This window comes from Cavia porcellus, unplaced genomic scaffold (assembly GCF_034190915.1).
Source record: "Cavia porcellus strain 051 isolate PalLab524CR breed Dunkin Hartley unplaced genomic scaffold, mCavPor4.1 scaffold_16, whole genome shotgun sequence".
Lineage (NCBI taxonomy): Eukaryota > Metazoa > Chordata > Mammalia > Rodentia > Caviidae > Cavia > Cavia porcellus.
In genome coordinates this window covers 7793172-7812332 of record NW_026947499.1, presented here as the reverse complement: position 1 = coordinate 7812332, position 19161 = coordinate 7793172, and the positions used below count along the sequence as shown (strand labels likewise).

The following is a 19161-nucleotide window of genomic DNA, read 5'->3' as shown; positions in this document are numbered from 1 at the left end:
TCAAATCCTGCCTTGCTGAGTACTTGCTGTTGGTGGGGCTCCGAGGGTCCATTCTGGTAATAACAGACACCCCCGTTCCTGAAGAGTGGGGCCAACAATGAGGGTGTGAGCGCTGTGGTGGCCCAGTAGGTTGGAGTACTGGGGGTGGCTGCTCCCTAGGATTTCAGGAGCTGCCCTGTGATGAGCTGGGTCTCCACTGGGGGCCTCCCTGCACCTGGGCTCTGTGGCTATCACGCCCTATGGCCTGTGTGCCGATGCCCACCCTCGAATCCCTACTGACCCTACCGCTGACCCTGTTTTACAGTGGTGCTGAGCACCCTCCGGCAGCTGAGCACCACCACCTCCATCCTGACAGACCCATCCCAGCTGCCGGAGCAGGCGTCTGAGGCTGTCACCAGGGTCGGCCCGCGGTCGGGGGAGTCCTAGCCCTGTGGCTGGCGCATGGTGAGAGGCTCACAACCCCTCCCTGCCTTCCTGATGCCCAGCCTCGGGTCTCCTCACCTCCTGGGCCTTGAGCCATCAGGATCCACACTCAGGTCTAAAGCAGGCCCGGGGCCTGCCCACAGTGATAGCCCCCCATGGGGACCTTGCTGTGACCTCATGCAGCGACCTCAGCTATCCGTCTCCGCTCTCTGGAGGGAATCGTGGCCTGGCTCTCCCATCCTCCCCAGGGAGGGAGCAGATGGTACAGAGAAACAGCCTGCTCCTGTGGGTGGGGTACCTACGGTCCCCCTCAAGCCCACCCTGAGACTTACAGACTTGCCCCTGTCACGTCCTTGTCCACCGGCCCTGCAGGTCTGCACACGCTCTGGCTGCAGGAGGGCCCCAGTGGTGTGACTGTGGGGGACCCAGACTCCCGCAAGGAAGTGCCTTCCCATCAGGCTCCCCACACGTGTGTCGATCCTCCGCCCCCAGCAGAAGGGTGGCGCTTTCCCAGCTGGGCTTGCTGCTTCGTTGTACCCCACCTGGTGCTGCCTGGCCGTGGCACAGGATCCCCACGTGACCCAGCAGCGGCCACCCACTCTCTGCCTCCATCGCTGCCACTCTCTGGGGACAGGTCCACCTCCATCCTGGCTGTGGAAGGTCACACTCCACTTTGCCACCAAGGCCTGGTCATCTCATGTTTTAGCTGAGAGCCCCAGACCAGGCTGGTCTTCAGAAGGAAGCTGTCACCACCCCGACAGGCAGGACCGTAGGGCCCAGAGGGCAGGGAGTGGAGCTGCATGCGACCAGCAGGTGCCCCCTGTACCCCCTGCCAGTGGCTGCAGGTGCAGGTGACACACTGCCCTCAGGGAGCCCAGCCAGGGTGCCTCCTCCATCCTGCTGGGATGTCCCCAGCAGCCAGCCAGCTTTCCTCCTGTGCACTGTGCACTCCACACCTCAGCACCCCAGTCACCCCGAAGCTCCACTCCACTCAGAGCCCCACCAGTCCTGGAGGCTCAGTGCTGAGGCCTGGTTGGACCCCAGCCCCTGCTCACCTTACTAGTGGAGGACAGAAAGGCAGGGCGGCGTCTCTTGGCCACCAGCAGTGCCACCGTGTGGACCGTGGCCCATCTGCACTTTTGTTCCACAAAGGAGCAGCTTGGTGGCACCCCTCAGTCACCCCTGAAAACGTGTTTACAGACTGAGGGGTGCACACGGGGTGCAGACTTGGGGTTTCCATTGGATAATGGCAGTGGGTTGGTCCCTCACCCCAGGGACACACAGGTCGAGGCTACTGTGGTCAGTGGCCCACTGGGGTAGGCAGGAAAAGGAAAATCCAAATGTTGCAGAGGGCCTGAGCCTGGGGCTCCCCCCCCCCGTGCCTTGTGACACGCTGATGACGCAGTGGCCATTGGCCAGGGCCCTCCGGATCACTAGCTTTCTCCCTGCCTCTGGGAGTGACTTTTTTAAACTCCACGGGATATAAAATTGGCCTCTTGCTTCTCGGGCCAGCCTCTCCCTTTGGTGAATTACTGTGCGGTTCTGTTTCCCTGAGGTGTTTGCGACCGCTGGGGGGTGCGTGTGCACGCGCATGTGTGTGCGTCCTGGCAGGCTGACCCAGGCGAGCTGTTTTGAGACTGACTTTGATTCATTTCACTTGGTGCTGACGCACGCCGTGGCCACGGGGAACCACGCTGCCCACCCGCCTCGCCACCGCTTTTCGCCTGCCTGGGCCTCCGTCCCGGGTCAGCGCGCAGGGTCTCAGGTCACCATTCGCACTCCTGCCCACCTCACCCACACAATCCCGGATTTATGTGAAATCTTGGGGCCATCGGCGCCTCGTGTTCTTTCACTATGAGTGGGAGGTGGGAGTGGCGCACGGCTGTGGCATGGGGCTTTCTGAGTTGACGGTAGCCACGCCTGGGGGTCCCCTCAGGAGAGGCCCCCGCAGCCCGTGGTTTTCCACTGCACGAGGAGAGAAGCAGCGCGGCCTCCAGAGTCGGTGCTGACTCCGCGCAGCCCTCGGCCTGCCTGCACCCTGCTCCCCGCCCCGTGAGGGGCCAGGCCCACCCTGCTCCAGCACCCCGGCGGGCCTTTCTCTGGTTGAGCTGCCCCCGTGGACTCAGAGGATGAGGCGCGGGGTCCGGAGTGGAGGGGGACACCCAGGTCGCTGGGCCGCCTTGGCAGCAGCCTCCACAGGTGGGGTGGGGGTGGGGCAGGGGCCTCACCCCGGCTCGGCTCCGCGTCTTCTCCCCACTCACTTCCCCTTCTGTCCTCACCTACTTTTTGAGGAGCTCCGCACCTCTGCTGAGGCCTTCCTGGTGCGTCTCCCGAGACGCTGCGTGCCGGTTCCTGGTAGCCTTCCAGGGCAGCGCTGACTCAGCAGCTCAGGCGCCCTGCCGGAGGGATGTGCCGTGGGCTCTACCCACTTTTGGATGCCCTGGCCGGCATGTGTAAGGGGATTGGGGCTCCCGGCCACCGTGGGGCCATGTGCGTGTGCAGCAGTGCTCTGACACTGGTCCTGGCAGTGGGGGCTGTGGTCACGACCACCTGGGGTGCATGGCAGGTGGCCTACCCCAAAGACGCAGAAATGGCCTCAGGACACAACCTGACTGCTTCCCAGGCACCTGAGGACGAGGTCCTTTCCGCCATTGCCGTCTGCCCTGCACACCACGCATCCTGCTCCTGAAGCCAGAAGGCGTTCTTTATGTTGAATGTTGACTTTGGTGTGCACTGCCCCCAGCCGAGCCCTGTGTGTGTGTGTGTGTGTGTGTGTGTTCATGGAGTTTTATTTTTGTGAAATTCTTCCACTTATTTAGCAAAATTCACCACTATCTCCCTGGCTGACTCGGGTTCCAGGCTCAACCCCAGGCGCAGCCGTGGCTCGGCTTGGGTGTGCTGAGTGGTGCCATCTCAGGCAGGGGACAGATAGGCCTGTTATACGTTTCTGTCCCTTATCTTGAGGGGTGCAGCCTGGGGCTTCCCTGTGGCTGGGGTGGAGGTGCAAGCCTGTCACTTCTGTATCTCCTCGGGGCAGCTCTGTGTATGTGGTCACTTCTTCCTGTTGTGAGCTTTGGTGACTGCGGGGCTCCTTCGGTGACACTTGGAGGTCTAGAAACCAAATGGAAGGGTTGGCTGTAACCCAAGGTCCCCCAGAGTGTGTCCCCTAGCACAGCCCTGTCTCATTGCTTTTGGGAAGCAAGCTGCCACCAGCTGGACTCAACACTGCAATGCATTTTCAAAAGTATATTTGCATCCAAGACAATAAAACCTTATTTTTTGGACAAGTCTGCTGTGTGACCTTCGATGCTGCCCACCAAGCTGTGGGGGAGCTGGGGTGGGGATGGGGTCAGAGCCAAGTGACACTGTCCTGGCTGAGCCCTTGAGAGCCAAGGCATCCAGAAGGACAGCGTCCCAGGGAGATGATGGCAGTATGATGAGCTCTGCCCTTGTACTCATGTGTCCAAGTCCACGGTGACCTGAGGTGTGTGTGATAGCTGACATTGATCCAATCTCTTTTTTAAGACTGGATTTCACTATGTGATCCAGACTGGCCTTGAATTCACTATGTGATCCAGACAGGCCTCAAACTCTCAGCAAGCCGCCCGCTTCAGCCTCCAGGGTTCCAGGATTACAGGCTTGCATCTCCATGGTTTAAAAGCAAAGCCAGAGCCTTGTGAGTTTGGCCTGCTCAGAGCCGCTCTCAGGGTTGCATCGCTGCCCGCAGTCAGTCACTAAGAAGCTCCCAGAAGCCTTGCGGGCAACTACAAAGTCACAGTGGGGAGCAAAGTGAGGCCTGGGCATAGTGATTGATCAGATTTTCTGTTCAGCTGAATCGTTAACTAGAAAACCCAGTAGTTTAAGAGGGGAAAGCAGTGTAAGATAAGAGTACTTTCCTGCCTCAGCCTAATCTCTTCATCTCGCTGACTGATTGTAGCTCCTGGGGAAGACACCAGGCAGGGCAGGGCCGGTTGGTTCCGTTACATCTCATAGTGGGGGTGGGGGCTGAGCCACCAGGTCGCCCCCCCATCCAGGCTGATCCCAGCCTGTTCTGTCCCAGATCACTAAGGCATCCATCAGTGGAATGCAAGCAGGTCTGAAGAACCCTGTGGGAAGTGGTCGGGGCAGTCACGGGGTGCCTGGTGGCAGGTGGCACCTAGGAGGACAGGCACAGTGGGCCAGGGAAGGAGGGGTTTTGGCAACAAGACCCGTGGGGACGAGTATGCGAAGGATGGCACTTCCACTCCATCCCGCACACCCTCGGGGTTTTCCTCGGGCACCTCTTCCGGCTCTGCGCATTGCTCCTGTTCCACTGACTCAGCCCCTTCAGTTTCCTTCTCTGATCTCACCTTCTCCTAACCTCACTGCCAGGCACCTGCTGGTGCCCAGTGCTCTGCACCCCGATGACACTTAGAGCCTCCTTCCTGGCCTCTGCCAGTGCCTGGGGGCGACCCCAGCCACCTCCTGCTCCGTCAGCTCCAGTGGCTGCCATCCCCTCAGCTGTCACAGCCAGGCCTGCAGGACATGTGCAGTGGGCCATGGCCTGCTCAGGCTCCCCATGTTCCCGGACAAGTCCACGTGGGTCCAGCGCCCTGGTACCCTGGCGCCCATCTGTGGGCCATGCGGTAACACGTCTCCCCATGGACTGTGACAACTGCCCCGTGAAGTCAGTGACCTGCACCTCATTCCCTCTCTCACTCCTGCCGCCATCCAGAGCCCTGCCCTGGCGGCGTGGCATCCCCGCCAGCCGGCTCTCCCTCACACCCCAACTCCCAGCTGTGGGTCTCCCTGGAGAGTAGCCCACAGCGGCCCTCCCACGCCCTGGAGAGGCTGGCAGAGGGCAGAGCTGCCCCTAGGACTCCTGAGACAGCCTTCAGTTTGCCAAGGATCTGGGCTTCAGGTGTGTGCTGCCATGCCCCACCACCCACACCTTTCAGAAACTCTTCCTCTCCTACTCCTGCCACCACAGAAAGTCTTCTAATGTGCTCTCTGCTCTTCCAGAATGAAGTCCCCCAGCCCTGGCTCCACACTCAGCAGGACACCAGCCCTGGCTGTGGTGACCCCGGACTGCAGACCCTGGAGCCACACTTTAGCCATCCCGCCCCACCCCCATGCCACCTCGAAGCCGCTGTGGGTGACCTGACCTGGCCCACCCCACCGTGCACCTCAAATCCCCTCAGTGCTGTTTTCCACACTCAGGGTCGCATCACATGCCACTTTCTGCTTAGTCCTGTGGCCCCTCTGCATCTTCACCCCAGCCTGAGGTCAAGAGCGCCTTCTCCTGTTATCAGTCATCTGTCATGCAGCTTTAGAAGTTCGCAGTTTAAATCACGTCTGCCACTACCTACCCTGATAGAGCAGACTTCCATCAGCCTGGCACAGAGATAAGGAAACCAGGGTTACATAACATGCCTGGGCGCGTCCGGTGGCAGCCCCCACCCTCAGGCTGGCAGCACACATATGCAGACCCCGTGCTAGGCATTTTTCTGCCCCCCCATTTTTATGCCCTGAAGACCTCACAGAGCAGGGACAGGCATCCCTGTTTCACATGTGGGCGCGGAGGCTTGCATTCCTTCACAGACCACTTAGTCCTTGGGCACAGGGCCTGTCACCCTACCTAAGAAAGGGTGTCCAGGCCACCAGCAGCTGCCTCACCCTGATGGCTCCCAGACAGGACGCGTTTCCAGAAGGCCAGCATAGGGCAGGCTCGCTGGCCTCCACACCTCTCGTGGTGTCGCCTTGCAGATCCTGGTCAGGATGACAGAAAGATGAGGCACTGGGTTTGCGAAGCAAGGCAGAAAACGATCTGTGTTTCCCTGCTGAGAGCAGATGAGACGCTGCCTTCCTTCGGATGTGACAGCACAGACGGCAGAAGTGTTCACATGAGCAGAGAGGCAACACCTCGAACAGAAAACCCTGAAGGGTGTGCTTGCACACGCATACACACACATGCGCGCACACCTCCAGAGCCTGTAGGGTCACAGGAAACAAGGTCCCTATACAGAAAGCAGCTGCTTTCTGCACACTAGCAACAAGTGGCAGCTCCCAGATGAAACCAGGAAGGCTGGGGTGGTCGCTCGGTGGAAGGGCCGCTGCTGCTCAGCACGCAGAAGGACCTGGGTTTGGCCCTCAGCACGTTCTGAGTGTGATGCCCAGGACAAGAGAGAAAAACATCCCGGGCACTGTAACACTGGGCAGGCACTGTGCCACTGAGCTATGTCCCAGCCCCACAATAACATAAAGGGAAACAGAATCCTTAAGACTAAATTTAACCAAGAGAGTACAGACTGTCACACTGAAAACTACACAGGCTTGCGGGGAGTAGGGCTTAGCTGTCAGGAGTGCTGCAGTGTAAGGAGCTCAAAAGCACGCAAAGGGAAAGCAGCCTCTGGTGTGAAACCCAAGCACTTGAGAGGCTGCGGCAGGAGGATCACTGGGTTTGAGGCCAGTGAGATCCTGTCTCAAAAAAAATAAAAATAAATAATTTTAAAATGTATATATAAACAGTAAAAGACACCTGGAATTAACCCTCAGATCCCCTCACACACAGCCCTCCGTTCCCACCACTTCCTGAAGCTGAGCTGAAGTCCTCTCCCGAGTATCTTCAGTTGCGCTGTCCTGCAGCTTTGATACCCTGCATCACTTCAGGACGCTTCCTTTCATGGTGACTTTGAATTTGGGATGACCTAAGGTGCCGGGCGCCAGATCTGGTGACGAGGCAGTGAAGACAAAGGGTCACGTTTACCATTGATGGTGCTTGGCAGCTGCTGTCACCAGTTCTTTTAATTGCACCTCCCAGATGCTCAAGGAGGAGTGCAGAATGATGTAGAGAGGGCGGGGATGGGGGCTAAGTGTGTTCAACACAGAGGAGAGGGGGGTATTTGGAAGGGGATTCATGGCGACTTGTCTTACTGTGATAATTTTAAAAATTGAAACATTCACCCCATGTCTGATAAGAAGCTAAAATCTAGAACACTTAAAGGACTCTTACAACTTAACAGTGAAAAGGCAAATAACCCAATTAAAAATATGGGCAAAGGAGGGTGTCGGGAGCTCAGTGGTATAAGCGCCTGCCTGGCAAGTACAAGGTTGTGAGTTAGATCCCTGGTACAAAAAACAAAAACAGAGGCTGGGGATTTAGCTCAGTGGCATAAGCACCTGCCTTGCAAGCAGGTGGTCGTGAGTTCGATCCCCGGTACCGATAATTTAAAAAAAAAAAAAAAAAAAAAAGAGGCAAAGGATTTAAGTAGATTTTTCTCCAAGAAGAGGGGATGCTATCAGTCAGGGTTAGAGAAATCCAAATTGACACGCAGGTCGATGGTTCACACAAAGCCAGACAGAAACACCTGTGGCCTGGAGCTCCGGCTGGCTCAGGGCGTGGCCATCGTGGAGAACACAGCCACTCCCAGATAAGTCAGAGGCCGGCTTTAAACACAACAAGCAGCTCGCCCGGGGCCTGTCCCCAAAAGAAATGAAGAGCGCAGGTGCGCATGTGAAAGCCTATTGGAAAGTCACCCAGATAGCCTTGAAGAATGAACAAGAGAAATTCGGTTTGGGCAGTGAGGGAATGAGGAACCGTACAGGCTACACGGATGAAGTCTAAAAAATAGCACAAAACAACACGGATCGCGTGGTTCTATGTCCAGACAGACAAATCCCTGGCGACAGAGACCAAATCAGTGGTGGGCAGAGGCTGCTGACAGGAAGACAAAGATGTTCTGGAAGCTGCACACAATGGTGAGTGGCTGTAATCTTAGCACTCTGGGAGGCTGAGACAGGAGGATGGCAAGTTTGAGCCAGCCTGGCAACTTGATCAATACCCAAGGCTGCCTCCTCAGCAGCAACCCAGAGAGGGCTGGGATGTAGCTCAGAGAAAAGGCTCTCCACAGGAGAGCAGCTCTGCAAGGAGACAGTGACAATGCTGAAACACACACACACACACACACACACCTGAACCATACAGTTCAGAGGTGAAGTAACTTGTCTACAGTTGCATCACAACTAGACAGAGGAGGAGCCACTAAACCCAAGGCTATCTGCCCTTAGGGATATGCTGTCTCCTGGACCACTGAGAAAATAAACAAAGTTGGGATCTTGAGAAGACTCCAAATTGTTCTTTTGGTGGCTTATTTTTGGTTTGGCTTGATTTTGGGGGGCTAGGACCTCCTGTGTAATTCAAGCCGACCTTAAAGTCATGGTGATCCTCCTGCCTCAGCCTCATATGAGTGCTGGAGTTGCGGTGCATACCACAGGACCCAGCTAAGGGAATGATTTCAAAGGATCCGATAATATCCCCATCATCCACCTATCTGTTGTCTTCCTTGTGGTCCAGCCTGACCAAGTGCCTGTCAAACCCCTGCTGAGGAGCCTAGCTAACCTTCCCTTCTCCCAGCCAGAGACTGCTCTGACCCGGGAGACCCAGGCTTCTCCCTCACCAGATGCTCTGGGACCTGCACTCCTCCCCTGGAGTCAGCCTGGGTCCCCAGCGCCCTCAGCACACCCAGGGTGCTTCCACTTTTGTCTGGCTTTCCTGTGCACTTCCCACGAGTGTAGGCTGGTTCGTGTGTACACCTTGGCCACGCTGCTGGGGTCCCCTTGGAGCACTGGGTCAGGTGGGCACACAGGAGAGGTGCGGATCCTTCTACCACAGGCGCGGCTCCTCCCGCCCGCCCAGCCCCTCTGCGCCAGCAGAACTCTGCGGCCCTCACAGGTTTATTTGCTTTTCTCGGTCACCATCACATGAGGCCCGTGGTTTCTCACTCGCCAGCTGTTTACTTTCTTGGGTTACATCTCAGCCTTCTCTCCGTTCCTCTGCTCTCCCCTCCCTTCCTATCACACTCATCTGGGCACCTCTTCTGTTTCCTTTTTACTCTTCCTCTCATCTCTTTGTTGTCTAGAATAAGACAGTAAGAGGGCTTTAAAGATCTTTTGCTTGCTGGCTATGGAAGTGCACACCTGTCACCCCAGCTCCCCAGGAACCTGATGCAAGAGGGTCATTTGAGCCCAGGAATTTGGGAGCAGCTTGGTCAAGGTAGCAAGAATTCTTCTCAGAATTACAAAATGTATTTTCTTCCTTACAACGTTATTTCCTAGTCTTTTCCTTTACAAATTGGGCAGGCATAATCTACTCTGTTAGCCAATTTCCTCTGAAACAAAGCAATCTGTGCTTCTCCATTACTGGTTTTCCTTTCTCAGTGAGTCAGTGGAACTTCACTTTCTGCTTTTCTATTTTTTATATTTTCCAGTACTAGGTATAAAATTCAGGGGTACTTTTCTATTCAGCTACATTCCCAGCCCTTTTACAGTTTTTACTTGGAGATAGGATCCTGCTAAATTGCCTAGACTGGCCTGGACTCTCATTCCTCCTGCCTCAGCCTCCCGAGTAGCTGGAATTAGAGGCTTGCACCGCCATACACTTGAATTTTAGAAATCATTATTTTGGACAGTTTGGATCACAAGCTAATGTCATGGCAGTTACTTGACAGCATCACTGGGCTGGGCCCCAGTGAGAGTCTTGAGCTGAAACCCCTGGAGAAGAAGCTCCAAGCTTCCCAGGTCACTTGGTAAGAGGCCTGAGCAGGGTTCTGAGATAGATTTTGGGGTGCAGTCTGAGCAAAGTGTGAGCATAGTACAGTGCTCAAAGAAAGGAGAGGCCATGCCAGCTGGAGCAGGGTATACGGGAGGGGCTTTAGGGGTCTGCAGGATGGGCTGTGGGTCCCCACTGTCGAGCAGGCTCCCCATCTGGCGGGATGAGTTGCAGTGAAAGCCAATGAATGTTTCAAGTTGAGATGCTGCCTGAGGGTGCAGGGAGCACAGTTTACAGGTGGGAAGGACAGGGCCAGAGCTGCAGTTACAGGTGTCTTGTGCCTCCAACACCTACCAGGTGTTGGGCATGATGGTTCACGCCTGCAATCCCAGCATTGGGAAGGCTGAGGCGGGAGGCAATGAGTTTAAGGCCAGCCTGGGTTACACAGTAAGTTCAAGACCACCCTGAACTACACTGTAAAACCTACATGGAGAGAGAGAGAGAGACAGAGAGACAGAGGGAGAAGGAGGGAAGGGTAAAATTTCTGGGGTCAGGGATTTAGCTTAGTGGCATAGCACCTGCCCGGCAAGTGTGAGATTATAAATTCATCCCCCAATACCTCCCCCCAAAAAATATCTGCCTAGTTTTTATTTCTTCTAGCCTATCTCAGTGGGAGGGTCCACTATTCAGAGCCCCTCTTTTATTTTTTAAAGGGAAAAAGGTTTATTTAGCTCACAGTTTGTAGAGGTTAGTCCAAGGCAGGGTGGCATGGCAGGAGTACAGGTCGTGGTGGCAAAACACAGCAAAAGCAACAAACAGCACTCACACCCTTAATCCCAGCACTGGACCATGATCAGTCACACAGTCTGGCCAGCCATCACTGGGAAAACCATCTAAAACTCCATGAGGCTTTGGGGGACCCAAACTGTAGATCCAAACTGTAACATCCTGCCCCTGGCCCCCCAAAGACTCATGTACAGTCCTTTATGCAAAAGGCATTTATTTGGTCCATCTCTAAGAGCTGCTAAAATCCTGACAGTTTCAGCACTGTTGAAAAGTCCAAGTCCCTCATCTCCTCCGAGATGGAAGGCAAACTCAGCTGTGAGTCCCTGAACAAATGAAAAAAGTTGAACACTTCCAACATACAGTGGGGCCCAAGGGAGACTGGCCAGAGTGAGGTCCCCAAGTTAAAGAATGCATGTTTGCAAGACAGCAGCAACAACAGCACGCAGCATGGAGCAGAGAAGAACACAAGAGCCAGAGCAGAAGAGCAAGAGCAGGAGCTGCCTGCACCTTTACTTATACAAGTTATCTCTTATTTACAGTCTTACATAGTGCCATAAGCAACACATGCATGTTTACCTGGGCTAAGTCACGGTAACACAACTGTGCCCTGCACTAGACAAGCAGGGTCACATCCTCAGGCGTCCTTAAGATGGCCCTGAGCTTTGAAGCAGTCCGAGTGGTTCCCCACGTATCTCCTTACTTACTCATCTTAACCATCCCTTTAGATGACTCATGAGAACCAAAGCACAGTATAGTTCATATATATATACAATTTAACCAAGGAAAAACTCTTGAAAGTTATTGTACACAGAAAGCAATGGACATTGCATTTGGAAGAACATTCTTTTAGATAAATATCATTTTGACTGGCCAACAATCGAGATGAAAGCAAATCACCAACTTTAGTCACCTTGCCTGGATAATTTATCTCTGAATAAACATCAACCTTTTAAAATCTTCTATCTTAATCAGGTCCCCAGTTCAAAAAATAGAACCTAAAGGTGACTTTTGAGGACAGACACCGAGCTACCCAAAATCGTGCAAGATGTACTACTTGCCTTTAAGAGCTCTCTTGTGCACTTATTAAAAGAAGTAAAGAAAGAAAAGAAAACACAAAAGCTAAGGCCATGTGAATGATCTATCTGTCCCAAACCAGGTTTCTGCCTTACAGCAGCAGCAGCCAAAACCTTCCAGGCCACAAATGCTACCCAACTCAACTGGATGCAGGTGCCACTGTGTACCTCGTGTAACACCTGCGTCACGCTGCTACCAAGGTTTCCTGGACCAGAACTGCCCAGGGAGGGGACTCTGCTCTGTTAACCCAGAGTCAAAACCATCCCCGATTGGCAGCTCTGTGCTGTTTTCTGTCACTGACTAGTCCAGGTATTTGGTAATGTGAGAATCTTGTTCAGAACAAGCGTCCTTGTTCCTGGCCACATACTATTCCATCTTTTATCAAGGCTCAGGAACACAAGGGATCCTACACAAGACCTGTGTTTTACTCAAAAATGTACCTTCCCCAGATACTTATATCTAGGGGCCTGTAACACATACAAGGAACTCAAAGAGGGTTTGAAAACTCCAGAAATGTCACTTAGCCACTACAGGTCACATTCCATTTTAGATAGGATGAAAACGTGAAGCCAAAATTATCATATGGAAAATCTGCAGAATCAAGCAAGATGGAAGGCAGGAGGGAGCTGGTATTGGAGACACAACCCCAAGAGGCCCCAGGAAGAGACACCCAGGCAAGGCGGGGGGCTGAGCCCGGCCCAGAGGCTACGCATTTTCCCTCCCTGCCCCCTCGGGGGTTCCGCACCCAGAAAGCCTGCGTGAGGGAGCAGGGACAAGAAGCGGACTGGGGCTCCTACCCGAGAAAAAACGAAAGAGTACCCGGGGGATCCTTCCCGGCGTCCGTGGACAGCGTCGTTACCGCCTGAATCTGCAAGGCGTGGGCCCCGTCCTGACCACGTGCAAAGCGGAGGATGCGTTCAGGCCGAAGCGCAAAGGGCAGGCCGGGAGGTTGGGCTCAAGACTCTGGCCGGGCTTTGTCCCTGTCTGGTGTCTTCCTGGGACAGAGAGACTGCCCAGCCACCTAATGGGGTGCCCCAAAGGGCCCGGCGAGGCCTACGGTGGCCGCTCGGCTCCAGTCAGACCCAGGCTGCTGCCCACTTCCGGCCGGGGCGCGCGGGGTCACAGAGCTCCAGTGCGCAGGGCCCGCAGGGCTCCAGTGCGCAGGCGCGCGCTCTCCACAGCTGCCCGCCCCGAGGCGTCGAAGCTCGCGCAGCTGCAGCCCTTGCCTTGGCCCCAGTGGGCAGCAGGAAAGGGAGAAACGAGCGACTGAGTCTTTTGGCTGAATTGACCAAAGTCGCCCCTTTCACATCTGCCGTTCTATCCTGGCTCACCTGAGAGACACTGTCACTGGGCTGAGCCTGAGTGAGGGCCCGGAGCTGAAAAGTGGAGGCCGACCCAGCCTTGCGGGACACGCGGTGAGAGACGCGAGCAGATTTTAGGGTGCAGTCCAAACACAGTGGGGTGGCGCTCAGAGAAACGAGAGGCCGCGTCAGCTGGAGCAGGGTGTGTGGGAGGAGCCGTGGGGGTCTCCAGGGTGGGCTGCAGGTCCCCACTGTCCCGCAGGCTCCCCATCTGGCAGCCGCGTCACAGTGCAAGCCATCGGGTGTTTCAAGCTGAGATCGCTGCCTACAGCCAGGGCTGCCTGCCTGAGGATGCGGGGAACAGTTTACAGGTGGGAAGGACAGGGCCAGAGCCCGCTATTACGTGATCTTATACCTAAAATTTCTGCCAGGACCTGAGTGTGATGGCGCATGCTTGCAGTGCCAGCACTGAGGAGGCTGAGGCAGGAGGATCGCCAAGAGTGCGAGGCCAGCGTGGGCTATACAGTGAGTTCAACCCCACCCTGAACTACGTAGTAAGACCCTACATGGAGAGGGGAAAAAAGATTGAGAAGATACGGTAAAATTTCTGCCTAGTTTTACTTCTTTTAGCCTACCTCAGTGGGAGGGACACACATTTGTCACAAAATGCCAGGACCTACTTATCTTATTGTCTCCTGGATTTTGGCGATTATTAGCAAACAAATTCTAGTTATCCGGGAGTTTTTCTAGTTGAGTTCCAGATAATTTAGGTTTTGTCCCACTTATCTGTACCCATCTGTGCCCCATATTACTGCAGGAAAGCAGCTGTAACGAGTTCTTCCTCATGCATCATGCTGTGGTTGGTGGTCTCGAGTTAGAGGCACATTGCAGCCCAAATCTCCTCTCCTATCTGCCCTGTAAATTTTTCTCTTCCTTGAAACCATACTCATAAGTGAACTAAATCAAACTCACATCTGTGAACACCGAATAGTTTCCCTAGTGTAGGAAATGATTCAAATATATAAAAGTACGTGATAACCATGATTCCCATTATGTGGCCTTGAAGCCTTATAAAATTTTCACTCATTAATTGGAATGGCTTTATTCTGGGCTGTTTGATGTTATGGCCTGTGGTGCAATGAACAGCTACTTTGAAGAAAATAAGACATCATAATAGCTAGTGCTGATTTAATACCATCTTGTCTTAAAGCGCACCAAACTATGGCTCTTCTGTCTCCATTGATTTTATCATGTTGTAACTTGCTGGATTTTATTGTATGTGGTAGTATAAACAAAAATTGTTATAGGCAAAGAGATAATATAGAAACCATTGATCATTTTTTCTGTTAGCTGGTTCTAAATACTCTACAATGTTTTCATCCACTTGAATGGTGTTACACAGTCTTGATATGTTTGATGCTATAGCATATGAAGTTATATTCAAATATTTCAAAGAAAAAGACACTATGGTAACTACTATTAAGTCGGGTTATTTGTGGTGGTAAAGCACTAGGTTGCTGAAAGTGTCATGCTTTAACCTGTATTGTTATGTTGTTGTGCCCCTTTTTATCTCATTCTCTCCCTTATTCATTAAAAAATTATTTAATTTTTTAAATTCCTTTTTTAAACTAAGGGGAAAAAGTAAAAAATCTAGCAGGATATATTATAGTAACTTTTTTGATTTCCTATCAACTTGAAGTCCTGTAATACCCCTGTTATCTTGTTTTGACTGATTAGACTCTATTCTGCTTTGTATGAAAGTATCAAGTATCAGAGTATAGGCAACTACTATAAAGGCAATAAGATTCACTATGATGCCCATTCTGGTTTGATTATTATCCTCTTTTGAGGTGCTGTAAGACTTACAAAGTTTAGGTTTTATTGGTCTTGTTCTCTACTGTTATGTTTAACTCTATAATACCTAAAGAGATAGACAATTCATCTTATGGATACAAGAGGCATTATGGTAACCATTGTTGATAACCTTGTACTCTGTTTTTATATCATGTACTATGTCTATCCTTGGTTTTGACTGACAGCTTTGTTTTATCATGCTTGATTTTATTCTCTTACAAAAAAAAAGTAATAAGATCTAAGGGAGCAATAAAGCCCAAAATGTGTAAATTTTGGTGTAATAAAGAGAGGGAAAGAAAAGTGCCCTGAAGGATACAACAGCAAAGGTGTTTAGGTGTGTTGCATAGAAGACCATATTAATAGTTTGGATTGGATTACCGAACACAACTGCTTGCAGTCTCGCTGTTTGAATGTTCGCTTTGTGTGCTTTGATCCTGTGACCTGAAACACCGTTTCTAAGATGATAGCGAGTAATCTATTAACTGGTGATAGCATACTGTTTTTTGTTTTTTTGCTTTTCTGTAGTTCTGAATTACTTGTACCCTTACATTGTTTTGTTTTGTTCTGCTTTTTTTTCTTTTTCCTTTTAAAAAAAAAAAGTGGACGCCTATCAGAAAGTGGATTAAAAAATAAACTATCAAAATAATTGCTCACAATTTATATATATATATATACACACATATATATATACACACACACATATATACACACATTCACCTGTCTTTCATGCAGATTTCCCTGTATATGTAAGATATATATCATATCTATTACCTTGTATAAATGTATGTATCTTAAATATGATATATATATATATAATGTGATATGCAGACATAAGCTCCTTTCACTGTGTAAGAAATGTCCCCTAAGTTCAAACTCAGCCTAGTCAGCTCACTGACTTTGTGAGACCTAGTTTCTAAATAAATAAATACTGGGGAAAAAAAATTTTCTCTTCCTGAGGATCTGTGGGGGAACCGGTAACCAGGCAAGGGTCATGCACTCCTGAACAGGCCTGAGGCTTATGTCCACAGTACTGATATCTGCCTGGTGTGGTGGCCCATGCCTACAATCCCAGGACTCAGGATGCTGAGGCAACTGAGTGACTTCATGAGATACTGTCTCAAAATATTTAAAAAGGGTTGACTGAGGACACAGTGCAGCAGAAAAGCCCTAGGTTCAACTACTGGTGTCACAAAAACAAAAGTAAATAAAAAGTAATGAGCTGGGCATGGTGACACATACCTGTCATCCTAGGCGCACTCAGGAGGCTGAGGCAGGTGAATCATTGTTAGTTTGAGACCAGTCTGGCCTACATAGGGTTCTGAACTACATACTGAGAACTTGTCTCAAAACTAAACAAATAAGTGAATAATATGTTTAGAATAATATGTTTAGGTGAAGTCTGTGGACTCAGTAATAATAATTTTAGATTTCCTGAAAAGTAGTGAATAGTGTAGAGAATTGCCTCAGTGCCTTCGCTGGCCTCCTGCAGTGCTAACTCAAACGCAGACTTGCTTTGGGTGGTCACTAGTTTTCCCACTTAATGTCCCTTTTTACTCTGAGAGGAGACCCAGCTTCCCATGTGGCAGAGACCCCACATCACCTGTGTCCCTGCCCTTGACAATTCCTCAGCCTTGTCTGTGGCCTCTCTGCTCCTGGAGTGGACTGCTCAGGACTTTGTTGCCTGTGCCCATGTGGGTCAGGCAGGTGTCTTCTTGTGCTGGGACCTGCATGGCGGGCTTGCAGAGGACACCACCGAGCAGTGAAGCCCCTCACCCTGTCCCATCTGAGCAGGCATCTGCAGAGCTAGTGACAGACACCTGTGTGGCCCTGCCATGGTAGCATCTACCAAAAGCTCCCAACCTGGTCACGGTGCTGTTTCCCTGTGTGTCCCTGAGTGCAGCCTGACAGGGGACAGTTGGGCACTCCTCCTGGAGCAGGAGGAGCACTGGTGAGCAGCCGGAGTAGGAAAACCCAAATGGGAAAGAAGGAGAAGTCCGAGACCCAGCTGCATATCTGAGTCCTGACGGCACGCCTTCTCTCTGTGGATTTACACAGGCCACACCATCTCTTTGGGCCTCAGTTTCCCCAAAGATTAGATGATAGTGAAGGTGCCGCTTCACTCAGGCTGGGTGGGTGGCAGGTGTGAGGGCTTAGAACTCCTGGAATAGCTGCTGGGCTGGGTTTAGTCCCCATCACCCCCAGAAACAATACAAACACTCCAAACTGTTGACCCCACTCTTGGGCTGTATGAGTTAACGGGTGGGGCCCAAGGATTTGCCTGCCTCTTTCTTTCTTTTTTTTTTTTTTTGTACCAGAGATGGAACTCACGACCTCACACCCGTCAGGCAGGTCCTTAACACCACTGAACCAAATCCCTCGCCTCTTTCATTCTTCTTTCGTTCATTGCAGTCGTGAGCATGTAGCCCAGGCCTTCAGCACACTAGGCAAGTGTGTATTACTGTGCCACCACATCCCCAGCCCTTTTTATTTTTATTTTGAGACAGTTTTGCTAAGTTTTCTGGGCTGGCTCCAAACTTGCCATCCTCCTGCCTCAGCCTCCCAAGTGCTCCCAAGTGGGATTACAAATGTGTCCCTGAGCCCAGCTGGAATTTACATTTCTAACCTGTGCCAAGCACTCAAACTCTACTCTGAGAACCATTTGCTCAGATGATCACAGAAGCCCTAAACGGCTTAGGACACGACTTGTATTCACAACTTGGGCCAGAGGAATCACACAGTGGGTGCTGAATGATTGCTCTGTACCGGGCTTGGATTCAGTGCTTCTAAGGCTGGTCACTGGCCACGGAGGGACAAAGATCAGGCAGAGCAGTGAAACCCTAGTCCTTGCATAGCCTCAAGCAAGAGACTGAGTTACTTCTTCCCTCAGTTTCGGCACTCAGGATAATGATGGGTATTTGAGGTGGCAGAAAGAAAATGCACGGCTGGGCATGGCGATGCAGCCTCTAAGCCTCCCTTTCCCCCAAAATAAGCCCAGCAGAAGAAACCAGCCATTGCTATCTCTTGCTCAGTAGCTACTCTGTAGGCAGGTGAGGCAAGGGGGGGCTAATCAGGGGCGGCATTTTTGATTTCTAGCTGTCAAGGCTCATTATTTTCCAGTTAGGTCTTATTTTCAAAGATGCTTTGTAGCATTTAGGAGGCTGAGGCAGGAGCATTTCCACAAGTTTGAGGCCATTTTGGGTTGCATAGTGAGACCTGTCTCAAAAATCAAAAAGCCCAGGAAATGGTGGCTGCTGCTGGGATTTGTTACTGAGTCTGTCCAGGGAAAGAAATGGTGACAGAGGTGTCTCCAGAATAGTCCAACCTCCCACAGCCATACTCCACCCAGCCTGAATTTCCATCTCTCACAAAATCCACAAGACATAATGAGAAAAATTCAATATAATTTATTAAATAGACTTCTCGAAGGAACATTAACAACTTAGTACAATAAATAGAAATAACTTAATACAGCTGACAAAAGTATAAATACCAAGCCTAATAACAATAATCTCTTTAAAGTTAGCTCACAGTAGTTTGGAGGCTGAGGCAGGAGGATTGCTGTGAGCTTGAGGCCAACTTGGGCTACATGACAAGAACCTGTCTCAAACCCCCCCAAAAAATGTTAGCTCACAAATTTAAATCTCATTCCCCTTAGAATTGGCTCACCAAGGACTCCCTAGGTTGCCCTCGGGGCACATGGTTCTGACTCGGACTGCCGTCTCTTTCTGGAGGGCCCCAAAGTGTTCCCCATACAGTCTGAAAACTGCTGTAAAATCCCTAGGACATAGCGCTTGTGTTCAAAGCTGCCATTGCAGGCGGGCACCTGTGGTTCTGAGCTCGGTTGGTGTTGGAGTTTTTCTAGCTGTTCCATGGTGTAGTTTAGATCTGTTTTGTTTAATGGTATATGCCTGCACTTTTCAATCTGTTTAAAATGCGCCAGGATGATAGAGGCGTTGTTTGCCAACTCAGTGGAGCCAAGGGTGAGACAGGGCAGCTGGTACGTTTCGCTTGTATCCTTCATCTGGTATATATTCAAGCTCCTCTCCTTCTGTGGAAAGAAGAGGAGAAATTCACTTGGCATTAACATCTCAAGAATACCACATTGCTGCCAAGGCCACCCCAGCACTCACTCAGGAGGCTGAGGCAGGAGGATCACTGTGAGTTCAAGGCCAGCCTGAACCCTGGCAGTCAGACCCT

General features: G+C 51.7%; 1 protein-coding gene across 6 annotated transcripts in view; it reads left to right on the top strand.

The window, feature by feature from the left end:
* Positions 1-3710, top strand: part of Mlxip (MLX interacting protein) — a 44280-nt gene extending 40570 nt beyond the window's left edge. For 4 of the 6 annotated variants that reach the window (XM_003462921.5, XM_013144796.3, XM_013144797.3 and 1 more), the window contains exon 17: positions 305-3710. In XM_003462921.5, coding sequence (XP_003462969.1) covers positions 305-426 — 122 coding nt within the window. In that variant the 3' untranslated portion in view covers positions 427-3710. The remainder of the gene's footprint in view (positions 1-304) is intronic. The other 2 variants (XM_013144795.3, XR_010039610.1) reach the window with 2 other exon arrangements.
* The last annotated feature ends 15451 nt before the right edge of the window (positions 3711-19161 follow it).